This window comes from Phocoena phocoena, chromosome 3 (assembly GCF_963924675.1).
Source record: "Phocoena phocoena chromosome 3, mPhoPho1.1, whole genome shotgun sequence".
In the NCBI taxonomy this organism is placed as follows: Eukaryota; Metazoa; Chordata; class Mammalia; order Artiodactyla; family Phocoenidae; genus Phocoena; species Phocoena phocoena.
The window spans coordinates 166,692,326-166,707,952 of record NC_089221.1 but is presented as its reverse complement, the minus strand read 5'-3'; the positions used below and the strand labels follow the sequence as shown (position 1 = coordinate 166,707,952).

Genomic DNA, 15,627 nt, shown 5'->3' with positions numbered 1-15,627 from the left:
GACTCTTTATATATGTACAAAGAGTAGCCACATATGTAAATGCACATTGCCTAAACCCACAAACAGCTCTGCCACGGTGTGCCCATCACACAGGGGAATGCCCCCCTCTAAATACCCACGACCCTCTGTGTGCTATTCTGGACAGCCATGTACATATGTGTATGTCTATCCAGAAGCCACAAACATGTTACACATCTGTGTCCCTTCAAGAACCCCCACACCCTTCCATGTATAATCCTCCAGGTCCATTCGTGTCCATCCTGTAGCCTTGAACATTCCTACACTCTTCTCAGTAGGAACTGACATCTGTATACATTCTGTCAGTTGCGCTCTTAGGTCTCCCCGACTAACTCATTAGCATTGCAGTCAGTCCTGAAATATTCCTGAAGAATTTATGCTTTACTAATAAGCCTGGTGTTCTGCTGAGGTCACATGGCACTTACAAGGGCTAATGGAGGCAGCTTCGGCCAACAGGTCTGGGGAATCCTTGTTTCCTGGAACAGCAAGAGAACGTATTCACCAGAATGAGCAAATTTCTCTTCCTTCTCACTGCACCAAATGTCCCAGCCAGTGCCTGTCTGCAGAACTGAAGTCAGATTTCAAGATAGTTTATGGCCCCGACACTACCCTGGCATCACACTAAGGGCTGTATCTCCAGATTTGTCATTATATCTTAGGCTGCATCGCTCTGATGGGAGCTACACTGAGGGTTGCATCAACAGACTGCGTGGGGTGGGAAGGTGCAGGCAGAGGTAAGAAGTAATCCCAAGGGACCTGGTAGGACTGTAGCAATGGGGGAAATGGGGACCCTGATGCCATGCACTGGGGGAGGGAAACTACAGAGGACAGAGGAGCAAATAGTGCATCGAGAGTTAGAACTCGGGGACTCCCTGGCTGTCCAATGGTTAGGACTCCACACTTCCACTGCAGGGGACACGGGTTCGATCCCTGGTCAGGGAACTAAGATCCCACATCACACGCGGTGCTGCAAAAAAAAAAAAAAGAGCTGGAACTCAACTCTCCTGACCCACCAGTGCTGAAGGGGATGTGGAAACTCAGAGTGCAATAGCTGCAGGGATGGCAGTGGGTGGGAGTGACCAGTTCCTCCTGGAAGTTGTAGATATTGTTATGGCTCTGTTATCCCTGCCAGGGGGGTCCTGCAAGACATAGTTTGCCTTGCACTTGAGGAAAAATGCTTAACCTGCAAGTGTAGACCTTCACTGCATGGCATAGGAGCCGTCCTGTGCCCTGTGCCCTGCCATGTGCCACATCCTCTGTTGGGGTCCTCATGCTCAGGCACTCCCCACATGAGAGACACGCTCTGACCTGCTCCAACATGTCCCGTGTGCTCAGATATGCCTGGTGGCCATCGGACTCTCCTTACACGAAGGGACATGTTTGCCATGAAGACATACCCCAACACGCCCTGACATGCAGGGCAGGCTCCAACATATGCACACATGCCTTTGCATGCTCTGGGGGACCAGCAGGTCTCCAGCCTCTGCCTGAGTCTACGCGCCTGAGGCCACCTTGCCCTTCCGGATGGATTGATAGGGCAGCAAGGAGAAGGCTGTTATAAATTAAACATTGAGACACTACCTGAGCACCTGACTGCCATCCAGTCATTGGCTGGTTTTCTCCCAGGAGGCTGCGGGACCTCAGGGTTGGGGAGAGGGCAGGGGAAGTGACTCGCTTAATTAATTACTCTTAATTGAGATACCTTTGTAAATATCCCTTTATGGAAGGACACGATTCCATCATTTCCTGGGAACCTGCCATCTCTATTTGTCTCCAACCCCTGAGTATCGCAGAAATGACAACAAAAGAAAGAGCAGTCCGAAGGGCTGCTGGAGACTTAGCCGTGCTTCTGATAATGAAGACAACACCGAGGGGCAGGCGAGGAGGCTCAGAGATACACAGAGATCCAGGCGGAGTGGCAGCCAGAGAGACAGGGAGATGGGGAAACTGAAATACAGGGCAGAAGGTGTCACAACAAGAACCACAGAGTCTAAGTGACACGGGCAGAGTCAGAGATGCAAGCTCTGAAATACAGGCAGAGGGAGAGACAGCCAGAGACAGGCAGAAAAACTTCACACGAGGGAGGACCAGAAGTGCAGACAGATGGACCGCGCGTGGGCCGACAGACCTCCCTCTGCCTTTTTCTGCCTCACCCAGTCTCCCCATCTCCTGGGCAACATACCCGCTGCAGCAGCAGCAACCATCAGGCCTGATTCCTCTTTGGCCCTTGCAACCCTCCCCGTCTCTCACCCTCCCCCACTCACTCCTGCAATCATCTCCCTTGTTCAAAATGAGCTTCTGCAGCTGCAGCCCAGACAGCTGTTCCATCTTGGAGCCAGCGCTGGGGCCTGGTGGCTGGGTCCTAGAGGGATGCCCTCCCGGGCAGCAGAGGGGAGTGGCAATGGTGGGGGAGGACACAGGGTCACTTAGAGCTTGGGCACCCACCCACCCTTTACCCCGGGGCTGAAATCAAAGCTCGGCCCCCATTCCCAGCACCTCCAGGGGTACAAACATCTCCTCCCTTGTCCCCCCACCCCCAGGGCCTTCAAGGGCTGATGCTGGTCTGGCTCATCCTGTCCCACTCACTGAATCCTGCCCAACACCCAACATACATTCTGGCCCTGTCCTGTCTCAGGAGCCCTCTTAGGTCTGAGAATTTGAGTCTCTCCCCAACTCCCTGTCAGGGTCCTGGACCGTGATACAGTAACTATGGCGATATGGAAACAGAATTCGAGAGAGAGAGAAACAGAATCCTGACAGACAGACATAGACTGAGAGACAGAGATGGAAGAGATATAGTGACAGAGACACAAAGAGGCAGAGATGGCACATAGAGACACATAGAGATAGAGACACACAGAAAGGATGAAACAGACTTAGAGACAGAGATAGAGACAAGACAGAGATGGAGAGAAAACAGAGAGCAGGATAGAGACAAAGAGACGCAGACATGAGACACAGGCAGAGAGAGATAACAATCAAAATTCACTCAAAAAACATTTATTGAACGTCTATCATATGTTGTAGATACAGAGTGAAGACAGAGAGGAATAAAGACAACTAATGAGACAGAGATATGTGAGAGAGAGAGACACACACAGAGACAGACTCAAAATACAAAGTTTAAAAATAGAGAAGCATCAAGGCTGAGACAGAGAGAGACAAGGACTGAGAACCAGCTTGGTCCCTCAGATCTCCCAGTGGCAGCTTCTTCACTCCCACACACAAACACACCCAACGCCACATTAGACTCTCTCAAAACGCCTGAGCCTCCCCCAGAAGCCTGCTTTTTCCTCGCCCAGCTTTGCGGTTGCTCCTCTCTTGGAGTTTCACAAAGAGGCGTCAGCCGCCCAGGGCAGGAGGTGAGAAGGATGCTGGGGGCATGAAGACACCAAGACGCAGAAACCAGAGCTTCCCTTTGGAAGAGGAGGAAGCCAGTTTTAACTACACTCAAGCAGCCCCAAAGCCCAGACCACCCTCCCTTGGTAGCTGTCCATGGTGCTGTTGTTGGTGCCGACCGTATGGGTAAAGGCAGCATCTCAAGCCATTTCTATGTGTTGCATCAAGCTTGGGGTCTAGAGTGGTAGTCAGGTATCTGCCTATCTCGCCAGATCCTCACACACCACCTGCCATCCCATCCCAACACCTTCACACACCCTGTTCTCTTGGCCTCTCTCCCTCCACGTTACCAGCTCTGTCTTTGCCCAACTCTTACTCATCCTTCATGTCTCAGGGCAAACATCACCTCCTCAGGGAAGCTTTCCTTGATTAACCCTTCCCAACTTTCTGCCCTCACGGCCCCCACCAATCTTTAATTATATAGCCATTTGCACAATTCCAAGTTCACTGTGTCTCCCTATGAAGCTTTGTGAGGAAAGAGATCAAGTTTCTCTTGTTGACTGCTGTATCCCCAGCCCCCAACACAGGACTTGGCACACAGAAGAGCTCAGTGATTGCTAGTCAGGGATGACTCTGCTCTCTGGTGGCAAGATCTATGTCTGACAGACAGACATAGACTGAGAGACAGAGATGGAGAAAGTGACAATGTGCACATTTGTTGGACATCCATTCAAACAGAGAAGGGTTGAGAAACAAAGACACGATTAAAAAAAAAAACTATAAGAAGCAGACACTTCTGAGCAATGGGAGAAGACTAAGTGGTCACAGAAATACTCATCAAGGCTCAGGAGTTTCACCGGGAGGACAAAGGGGCAGTGGTCTCATGGGGCAGAACTGAGACCGTTCAGGAAATACCTATGGCCCCAAATGAGAAAATCCCAGTAATAACAAGACGGACAAAGTTTTCATTCAGGTGGCACTTCCGTTCTGTTGGTGGTAAACAAACAATTACCAAGATGATTTCAGATCATTATGAGTACTGAGAAGATAATAGAACAGGTTCAAATAATAAAGTGGGGACACTGTAGCTGGGGTGGTCAGGGGAGCTGTCTCTGAGCAGGTGACATTTGAGCTGGAACAGGAGGGGTGAGAAGGAGCTGGCTAGAGGGAGGACTGGAGGAAGGATGTTCCCAGAGGATGGGAACAGGTGGAAAGTTCCAGAGGCAGGAAAAGCAGCAAGGGATGGAAGAGTGATCCAAGATCTGAGACTCAGGCAGGGGTCTAGTGATAATAATAATAGCGAACCTTATAGGCATCTTCCACATGCCAGGCACATGGCTGAACACAATGCTATATGGTACAATCTACTATTATCCCCATTTTATGGATAAAGAAACTGAGGCTTACCAAGTTGGGCCAGGGTAAGGAGTTTAGATTTGGTGCAAGTGAGACAGGAAAATGTTAAAATGAGATAAATTTCATACTCACAATCTAGAAGGATTTTCTAACAATCAGGTCTTTTGAAAAATGCAACTGACAGCCTCATATTCCTTTCCTGCTCCAAACCCCTTCAAGTTCCCATCCTTTGACACTCAGAATGAAGTACAGACACCTCAGTCCAAATCCCTTTGTGACATGGACCTCTCTGGCCACTCAGGCCACTTCCACACTCTTCCCAACCTGGCACATTGTCTTCAGCAACTCCGAACAGCTTGCAGTGTCCGTCCTCAACAGGACGTTCCTCACTTCTGAGCCTTTGTCCGTGCTATTCTTTCTGTCTGGAATGCCGTTGCTCTGTTTTCACCTGGCCAGTTCCTTCTCCACTTTTAAGACTCAGTTGGACATCACCACCTCCAAGAAACTTCCATTGCAGCCTGGCTGATTTCAGTGCCCCTCTTCTGTGCCCCAACAGCACTCCAGAAATATCTCTGTCTCTACACATACCGTGTCGTGTCACAAGTATTGTTGATGAGACAGCGATCTGATTGAAGTTGGGGCATTATTCATCTCTATATTCCATAGTCTAGGACCCTTCCCAGTACAAAGCAGGCGCTGAATAAATATTTCCTGACATATTGAGATGTTTGAGCAAAAGCCATAAGTCCACAGTTAGGAACAGGTGAATAGGCAGGTGTGGGTCAAATCCACAATACGCCTACTTTTCTCTACCTCCTTGGTCCCTACCCTGGTCCAGCCCCCATCATCACTCACCTAGATCAGTGCTGTGGCCACCTCCCCAGTCTCCCAGCTCCCACCCTCACCTCCTACAGTCTGTCCTCCCCACAGGGGCCAGAGAAAAACTGTGAACACCTGAGTTAAGTCTCATCCCTCCTTTGCTTAGCATCCTCCCTGGCATCCCATTTATTCACTCAACAAGTATTTATTGAACACCAACTATGTGCTAGACCCAGTGCCAGGCACTAGAACTATAACTGTCAACATAAATGGATTTTTAAAACAATCTCTGCCCTCATGGAGCTGACATTACAGTGGGGAGAATCAGACAACAAAATAAATGTCAACTACACCGTGAATGTTAGAAGGTTAAAAGTGCATGTTGAGAAGGAAAGCGTGAAATGAGGAGAGGGAATGCGTGTGAAGTTGCAAGTTAAATCTAAAATCCCTGCAAGTCCCTCTCCTCCGAACATGATGTGGCTCCCACCACCTCCCTGCCCTCATCTCTTCTCACTTTCCCATGTCACTCACTCTGCTTCAGCCACACTGGCTTCCTCACTGACTCTCCAAAATTTCAGGCATATTCCCACCTCAGGGCCTTTGCACTTGCTGTTCCCTCTGCTTACTTCCTTCAGATCTCTGCTCAAATGTCACCTACTCAATCTAAAATAGTCCCCCCCAGCACTCTCCGCTCCCCTTATATTGCTCTATGCTTCTTCAAAGTACATGTATCACCATGTATTATAAATTTATCTGTATACTTATTTATTTCTCCCCCACCCTGCCCTAGAATGTCAGCTCCACAGAGACAAGAATTTCTGTCTGTTTTGTTCACTGTCATATCCCTGGCACTTAGAATAGCACCTGGCACATAGTAGGTGCTCAATAAATATTTGTTGAATAAATGAGTGAGTGAATGAATGAATGGAGATACCCTCCAAGAGAATTCTTGTTGTAGAATAAGAGGAAGAGGGGATCAGTAGTGTATTTAGGGTTGCTCATAAATATTGGGCCACTCTTCTCTGTCCGGGTCATAGTAGGACCACACTTCTCACCCTCTTTGAGGTTAAGCATGCCATGTGACTTGTGTTGGCCAATGAAATGTGAGCAGAAGTGACGTGTCACTTCTAGGGAACAGCTTTAGGAGCCAGTGGGGGCTACGCTGTACCTTCCTTTCCCCGCTTCAGTGATCATGTCACCATAGAGCCTCCACCATTCCAGGTCCATGACGACCATGGACAGAGCTCTCCAGCCAACATGGATACATATTTCAAGCACAAAATAAACCTGTGCAGTATGAAACCACTGAGATAGGAGGCCACTTGTTATGGCAGCGTTACCTTGCCTCTCTTGACTGCTCCTGAGTATTGGGGTCCTTCCCCCCTGCACAGAAAACTGTCAAGAAAACACATAGATTCTGAACTTTGGTTTTTACTGGGAAGTCCTCAAACAGCCTCTTGATGATAGCTGCTCAGACCCTCCCTGTTCCTCCCATGAGGAAAAGGGTCCTCCCCAAACAGAATATCCCTCCTCCATCTCCCCTTCCTTCCATCCATCCCTCAAGGAGGAGGGGATGGACAAGGGCATAACATACAGGATGCAGGTAACTCACTTCAGGCCCCGTAATGACGGCAGCTGCTGGCCACGGGGCTGACAATTCTTAGTCTGGTTCTGAATTTATGACCCCTCAGGTGAGAAGCCATTCCACTGAAGGCTCCATCCCACAGGGATGGTTTACGGCTGGGAGTTGGCCAAAGGTAGTAGCAGTGGCAGCTTCTCCCTCCCCGCCCCCCTTTCGGGGAGGATCTGTAACACCATCTCTCAGAATCTCTCAGAATGCTAAACTGTTTCTCTGGATCAGATCGGGGAGGGGAAACCAGAGACAAGAATGGCCTGAGGGTCTGGGCTCACCCTTACCTCACAGAGATCGTTTTTAAAGTCCAGACCAGCATCCAGCTATCTGCCTCATGACTGGGAATTCTCACTACCTGGGTTCCAGAACCCCTCAGCTTACCCACGTCGGTGGTCTGTAGCTTCGCACAACTCCTCCTTACTGAGCATCGACCCTGTGCCTCCTCACTTCCATTTGTTCTCCCCGATCCTTAGGAAGGTGCATTCTTGATTTAGACACTTGACAAATATTTATTCCACGCCTATTATGTGCTTGGCTACAATGTCAAACAGAGCAAACTCTCCTTACTGAACACCTACTATGCACCCAGCTATCTTTCCATTTGAAGATGGAATCCTTATGAAGATGTGATTGTTGATTCAGCCACTTGACAAATATTTATTGTAGGCCTACTCTGCATCAGGGCTTAGGGTTCAATAGTGAGTAAAACACAGATGTTCTCATGGATCCTATGGCTTAATGGGGACTCTGAACTCCCCTTGACTAATGAGGTTATTGGAGTTTAGAGAGATTAAATAATTTCCCCAAGGTCATACCACTGGTAAATTGCAGGACCAGAATTCAAACCCAGATTCATCTGACTCAGAGTCCTGTCACTAACTGAGCATTTACTATGTCAGGCACTGAGCTGGGATTTTCAAGCATATACACACTTGACATAGAGGAGGTACTCAATTATTCTGTTGAATAAACAAAATGGGTGGATGGATGGATGGAAGGATGGATGTGTGGAAGAATCAATGGAGAGACAGATGATGGATAATGGGTGGATGGAAAGATAGATGGGTGGAGAGCTGGATGGAGAGATGGATGGAAGGATGGAGAGATGGATGGATGGGTAAATGGATGGATAGGTGAGTGGACGGATGGATGGGTGGATGAAAGGATGAGTGTAAAGATGGATGGATGGAGAGATAGATGGAAGGATGGATGGATGAAGGGCTGGATGGTAGACCTCTTACCCACAACAGTTCTGTGAGGTAGGAATTATCATTCTCATTTCATAGATGGGAAACCACACCTCAGAACGGTGATGTCACTGGGCCAGAGTGCAAGTCGTGGAGCAAGTTAAGGGAAAGTCTGGATTTCAACCTATGTCTATCAGACTCCCAAGGCACTTTCCTGAGCACCCTCATGTCACAGTCCCCTCCCAGGTGCTACCCTGAGTTACTTGGCATCTCACTCCATAGAGCTCTTCTGGCAAGGCTTAGTGAGACTGAGGGATGGGGTGGGGTTCAGGAATGGGAGAACTATTAGCTTTCAGCAGGTGATTTCATGGAAGCATTGAATCAAGGTCCTGTTAGCTACAGATGGGCTAGAGTGAAGACCAGGTCAGTTTGGGTACACACACACACTCACACTTACAGAAAAATCATGAAACACACAGGAATCCACCCACATGCATACAAACTAGGCACACACACCATTCATAGACCATTCACAGATACACACTTGAACATATACGCACACACTTCTAAAGACATACATGTCCACATTTATATGCACAAAACATGTACTTGTACATATTTGCAAAGACACATATACCCACACAAAATCATAACTCAGAGACATGCTCTTATACACTATGTACACGTTCCCCAGACATACATGTTCTCATTTACACACATGCTGTACATAATACATGAACACATTTACACTGACTCAAACTTTTTAGATGGTAGGGGAGGGGAATCTGGCTTCTGATTTCAATGAGACACCATCTCTCTCCCCCCCTCAGAAGGCAATAGCAAGAAGTCTGTCTCAGACTCGTGTATATAAACTTATATGCACACATGCAATTACATACATGCAAACCCATAGTCAGGGACATACAACTGCAGATACATCCACACCCAGATATAGCGAGTACTCAGGGACACACCCACACTCGTTCTGGGATGCACCCTCATATACAGGCAGACACACTTGTGCCCTCATGCTAGCAAAGCACATACACTTTCTCACACCCTCCACTCACACACACACCCGTACACACACCATGCATAGACAGATACACCAGGACATATTCAAATATCGCTTGATGTGACAGACACACAGATAAACACTGTTTCACACATTGGCTTCAATTCTGAGGATTTAAACTGCAAGCCCTCACCTGGGCCAAGCCCAGGGACAATTCCCTCCAGGAGCTGGACTAAGCCTGAGCACAGGGCACCCCCCTCTCCACTTGCCCACAACGCTTGGGAGGAAAGACCTCTTAGTTTTCAGTGTGGTGGCAGTTGGAGGCTAAACAGGGGGGCTGATGAAGTTGGCGGAACATCAAGCAAGAGAGGGAGCCCCCATGAATCCCAGTTCCAGGTATTGGGAGGAGTCCCGAAACCAGATTGAAGAGGGTAAGGAATGGGAGGGAAGGGACGTATCTGGAGGAGGCTGAGGGAAGTTTGCAGTGGAGGAGGTCTCCTCCCCTCTCCCCAGGACCCCAGGACCCCCATTATTAACCCCGAGGGAGTGCCCCCCAACACACACATCCTGCCCCCCTTCACCCCCCAGCCAAACTCTGTGGCTTGGGAAGCTGGAGGATGAAGGTGATAGAAGAGGATAGGATGGGACGGGGGAAGGGGCAATCCTGCAGTTTCTGGGGGCAGCATGAGCCCCAGCCCCGGCTCCCACCCCAGTATGAGACCGGGCCTCCTACGGAGGGTCAGTTATGGGAATAAATATTCAGCACGTGGTGAGGCAGGTAATGAGGAGGGAGATGCAGGGGGTGGGGTGTTGTGCAGGGGAGAGAAAAGGAGAGACAGAAAAAAAAAAGATACAAAGTCGGAGACAGCGCGACAGAGACAGACAGAGAGGAAAATAGAGACGCAAACCAGAGGAAAAAGAATAGAGTGAGACAGAGAGAGACAGAAAGAGAGAGACATAGAGACAGAGACGGGGAGAGACAGAGACAGAGAGAGAAGAGAGGGAGAGAGAGACAGACAGACAAGGGGCTACTCAGAGACACCGAGACACAAACAGGGAGAGATGCTGAAGGTGGAGACCCTCGGAGACCCGGAGACTTCCCTATTCGGAGGCAGGGTTCCAACCGGCCGCCCGAATCTACCCTCCAGCTCCGCCCCACTCAGCCGGGACCAGGCTGAATTCCGCAGCCCTTCCGCCTGCGCCCCGGGGCCTGAACGAGCCTAGTACATTGTTGCCGCTCGGACACTGCACACTAATAATAAGAAATAATAATAATAACAATAATAAAAGGCGCGGAGGTGGCTGCGGGTCCTAGGGCTCCTCCGCCTCCGCGTCCAGCCCCCAGCCCCAGGAGGGCGCTCCCCGGCCGGGCGCGCCGGGAAGCTGGGGGGCGGGGGCCCCCGGGGGCTGCTGCTGCGGCGGCGCGAGCACCACGCCCCCCGGGAGCGCCCCCTGCGCGGCGGCCACTCACGATTTTCTCGGAGGCGCCCGCGCGGGACACGGTGCCGTTGAGCCCCACGAGCGAGGGCAGCGTCTGCGACATCCAGTTGGTGACCATGGCCATGGTGCTCAGCACGGCCCCGATCTTGAGCAGCGGCACCGACATCGCGCCCCCGCCTCATGCCCCGCGGCCGCCCGCCGCCTGGTGCTCGGTCCCTTGCCACCCAGCCGCCCAGGGGGCGCGAGCGCGAGCTGGGGGGCCGGGGCCGGCCGGGGCGGGTCGGGGACGCGGGCTGCGGCTCGGCGCGCCCGGCGGGCTCCGTTTATAAAGCGCCGCCTCGGCCCCCCCCACCCCCTCCCGCGCCTCCCACAGCCTCCGCGCCGGGCACTTCCAGCCGCTGTGACGTCACGGCTCCGGCCCGGAGCCCGGCGGGGGGCGGGCGGCGCCCCGGCTGTCCCCACCCCTCTCCCCCGGCCTTTCAACCCCTCTGTCCGGGATCGCCCCACCCCGCAAGGGGCCCCCTCCGGCGGTATTCCCCACCTGCCCCCCACCCACCGCCGCGGCATTCCCAGCCCCGCCCCCAGCGGTGTTCCCGCCCCTGCCCCCCGAAGCGAGGTATTCCCGGGCCACCCTCCGCTCACAGCCCCTTTCAGAGCCCCGGGCGCTCGGCCTGCGTTTAAATGGGCAGCCGCCCCACCCCGTGCACCCAAAGCTGGCAGGGGGCCGGAGTCGGCAAGTCCCCACCCACCTACTGTTAGGACACCGACCCCGGCTCACTAAAACCCGGGAGAGCAGGTATGGGGCGGTGGGCTCCAGTGCGCTCCCTTGAATCGGGTGGCCAAGTGTTTCCTTTTCCCTCGGGGAAGGGGCTTCCCTGGTACCAGGACCACTTTGGGGACCGCTTGGTTGTTTCCGAACGAGGGAAGCGCAGAGTGGCAGGTCCGAAAGCAACAGGCGATTACTGGGATATGGGGAGTGGGGTCACTTCTGCAGCAGGAGGACCCCCATGACTCCAGGGGGCGGCATTACAACCCCGGACGGCCGACACGGGAGCTAGCCTTTTGCCGGCAAGTCCCAGCTGGATCTCCACTCACAACTTGGACTAGGGGTGGGGGCGGGGAACTGATACTTCGGACCTTCCTCCAGACCCCAGGGAGCAGCTCCGGGGCCCGCCCTTTCGAAGGAAGGGGGAGTGCAGTGCCCCCAGCTTTGCACCCACGCACCTGCCGGCGGCGGGGCGGCGAGGCCGCCAGGAGGAGAGCCCGGCTGGTTTAATTTCCTCTGTTTTCCCTGCACTCACGCCCCCTCGTGGCGTCCCCGCATCACCTCGCGCTGCCGCCGCGGCCGCTGCAGTCGCCCTCAGTTCGCGGCCGCCGCCGAGGCGGCGATGACTCAGGCCTTTCCCTGGGCCGTGGCAGCTCACCGAGGGCTCGCCTCGGGAGAAGCGCTGAACATGGGGGTAGGGATGGTGGGGGTCTTGAAGTATCCTTTTTTTTTTTAGCTTAACAGCAGGGAGAGGCAGGTTCTGCCCCTATGGGACTTCCAGCAATGACCTCTCTCTGCCTCAGTTTTCTCATCTGCAAAGTGGGTGGTTTAAGGACCCATGGACCTAATACGTGTAAATGGCTCCTGTGTCCTGAGAATCAAGTGAAAGCTTTATTGAACATCTACTATGTCCCAAGCACTGTAAACAACAGATTTTAAAAATGCCTGCCTGGGACTTCCCTGGTGGCACAGTGGTTGGGAATCTGCCTGCCAATGCAGGGGACACAGGTTGGAGCTCTGGTCCGCGATGATCCCACATGCCGTGGAGCAACTAAGCCCCAGTGTGGCAGCTACTGAGCCCGTGCTCTGGAGCCAGCGAGCCACAATTGCTGAGCCCCTGCACCAGAACTACTGAAGCCCACGCACCTAGAGCCCGTGCTCCACAACGAGAGGCCACCGCAATGAGAAGTCGGTGCACCACAACAAAGAGTAGCCCCTGCTCGCCGCAACTAGAGAAAGCCTGCACGCAACAAAGACCCAGTGCAGCCAAAAAATAATTAACTAATTAATTATTTTTAAAAATGCCTGCCTATGTGGAGATGAACATTCTATGGGATAAGTCAGACAACAAATGGGGGTGGGGTGGGGAGTAAAATACCTAGGGTATCGGGAGGAAGGGGCATATGGACTAGGTAGGGGAGTAAAACTTTAATCGAGGTGGTTGGGGAATGTGACATTTGAGCAGAGACCTGAAGAAGGTGAGGGAGGGAGCCATTTGGATATCTGAAGGAAGAGTTCCAGGCACCAAGAAAAGCAAGTGCAAAGGCCCTGGGGCAGGAGGATAAGTGTTCAAGGAACAGGAACGAGGCCAGTGTGGTTGCAGCAGAGTGAACTGGGGCAGACTGGGGAGAGATGGTGCTTGTAAAGCACTTTGCCAGGTGTCTGGAGCATGGTGTTTCATAAATAGTAGCTGACATTGTAATTATTTGCAGCTGATAATGAGCTTTAAAAAATGAGATCTCTCCTTGCCTACTTGTACTGCAGCTTGCATTTATGAGTACTGAACACTTTGCAAACACACTTGCTGAGTACTGGATGCAACCTCCCATGAACAGTACAGCAACTTCCCTATTTACAAGAGAGGAAACTAGGCTCAGAGAGGAGAGGGGACCAGCTCAAGGTGACCCAGCACATATATGGGAGCCCAGGATTTGGACCTAGGTGGGTCTGATTTCAGACCCCAAAACCCCTGGGCTCCAAGCCCTTCCTGTTTAGATAATCTGGAACCCAATGATACTCTCTCACTCTCTCACCATTGGTGATGCAGGAAACTGCCCTGCCTCCTCCCAGCCAAACTCCTCCAAGGAGTGGTCTACGCTCACATCTGCACTTGCTGTCTCTGCTTCCTTACCTCCCACCTCCTGTATGCTTCCAAAACTCCTCTCACTAACGGCACCAGTGACCTTACGATTTGCTGGTCCCACAGCCTCACACAAGACCTCATTTAGTCACTCTCACAGGTAAGTCTTCATGAATCATTCCCTCCTTCTTGAAAGTCATTTGTCCCTTGACTTCAAGGCCACACTATCACTGTCTCCTGCCTTCTCCCTAAATGTCTCCCACGGCTTTGTCCTAGGTCCCTAGCCACTGTCATTCTGTATACTGTGCCTGGACCATCCATCACACTCACATGTAGGGTTTTGGTTCCATTTGGCACACCCCCACCTCAGGACCTTTGCACTTGCTGTCTGCTCTACCCAGAGCACTATTACCACAGATACACATGTGGATTGTTCCTTTACTTCATTTATATTTCTGCACTATCAGTGTGCAAGTCAGAGCAATGCCCTGCCCTTCCCAGAAAACTACACTTCCCAGGTTCCCTGGCACACTGGCTTCCTATTAGTCTCACCCAATGAGAGGCACTGGAGGGAGACTGGAGGGTGGGGAGGAAGGGAGAGGCCAGGGTATTTCTTCTCTTTCTTTCTGCTTAGGGTGGGGGTGTGTATTCTGACAGTGACCATACCTACTCCATGATCCCATGATCCCAGCTCCCACACAAGAAACTTTTCTTCATCACACTACCCTTTTGTCGTGTGCCTCCAGTAGCTTTGTGCTGTGGTTTATTCCTGATCATCCCATCAGTTTGGCTTCTCAACTCTTCCATCTCACACTTAACCAATTCTCTATATTAAATTTCCTCTCTTTGAAACACCTAGACTGGTTTGTTTCCCTGATTGGACTCTGAGCGATCCGGCTATTGTATCCTGAAAGACATCCCCTGGCCACCTCATCTACAACAGCAACCCCTCTGCCCCCGTCCCCTACTCTGCTCTATTTTTTTGAACAACATTTATCACCATGTGACATTATATTGTACTTTTATTTGTTTATGGTTTGTCTCTTCCATTAGACTTTCAGTTCCGCAAGGAGTCCTACATGTCTGTGTTTTTTACAGCCTCATCCCTAGGGCTTAGTACAGTGACTGGCACATAGTAGGTGCTCAAGAAATTGTTTATTGACTGACTAAATGAATCTACAGCTGAGGCTCCCAAAAGCATTTCTGCAGCCCAGATCTCCATCTAGAGCTCAAACCCCTATGCCCATCTGCTTCTTGGACATCTCCACTTGTGCGTTTCACAGAACTAATAGCACATGACACCCGCCAGCACAACCTCAATCAAAAGGCAAGGGCTTCCCTGGTGGCGCAGTGGTTGAGAGTCCGCCTGCCGATGCAGGGGACGCGGGTTCGTGCCCTGGTCCGGGAGGATCCCACATGCCGCGGAGCGGAGCCTGTGCTCCCCAACGGGAGAGGCCACAACAGTGAGAGAGCCGCGTACCGCAAAAAAAAACCCCAAAAAGACAGGCAGTACCACGTATCGGTGATGAAGTGGAGAAACTTAAACCGCTTTCTAGTGGGAGCATAAAATGCTGCAACTACTTTAAGAAACAATTTAGCAGTTTCTTAAAATGTTAAACAGAAATTTACCATAAGACCCAACAATTCCATCCACCCAAGAGAGATGAAAGCCTTTGTCCATGGAAAGACTTGCATGTGAATATTCATAACAGCATTGTTCCTAAGGAATGAAACAATTCAAATGCTCATCAGCTGGTGAATGGATAAACAAACTGTGGTACATGCAGACAATGGAATGTCTTTCAACAATAAAAAGGAACGAACTACTGATACATGCTACAGCATGGATGAACCTCAAAAATATTTCACTAAGCGAAAGAAGTCAGACACAAAAGGCCACACTTTGTATGAGTAGTTTACACAAAATGTCCAGAGAAAGCAAATCTATAGAGACAGAAATTAGATTAGTGATTG

At 51.2% G+C, this 15,627-nt stretch overlaps 1 protein-coding gene across 2 annotated transcripts in view; it reads right to left on the bottom strand.

Annotated features, from left to right (window-relative positions):
- The window catches only part of OLFM2 (olfactomedin 2), a 62,260-nt gene that overhangs the window by 36,807 nt on the left and 9,826 nt on the right, over nucleotides 1–15,627 (bottom strand). The window contains exon 1 of one of the 2 annotated variants that reach the window (XM_065874040.1): nucleotides 10,839–10,973. The exons of the other annotated variant lie outside the window; for it this stretch is intronic. Within the exon in view, the coding sequence (XP_065730112.1) occupies nucleotides 10,839–10,973 (135 nt within the window). Of the gene's footprint in view, nucleotides 1–10,838; nucleotides 10,974–15,627 lie in introns of those variants that run through there. 2 annotated transcript variants of the gene reach the window in all.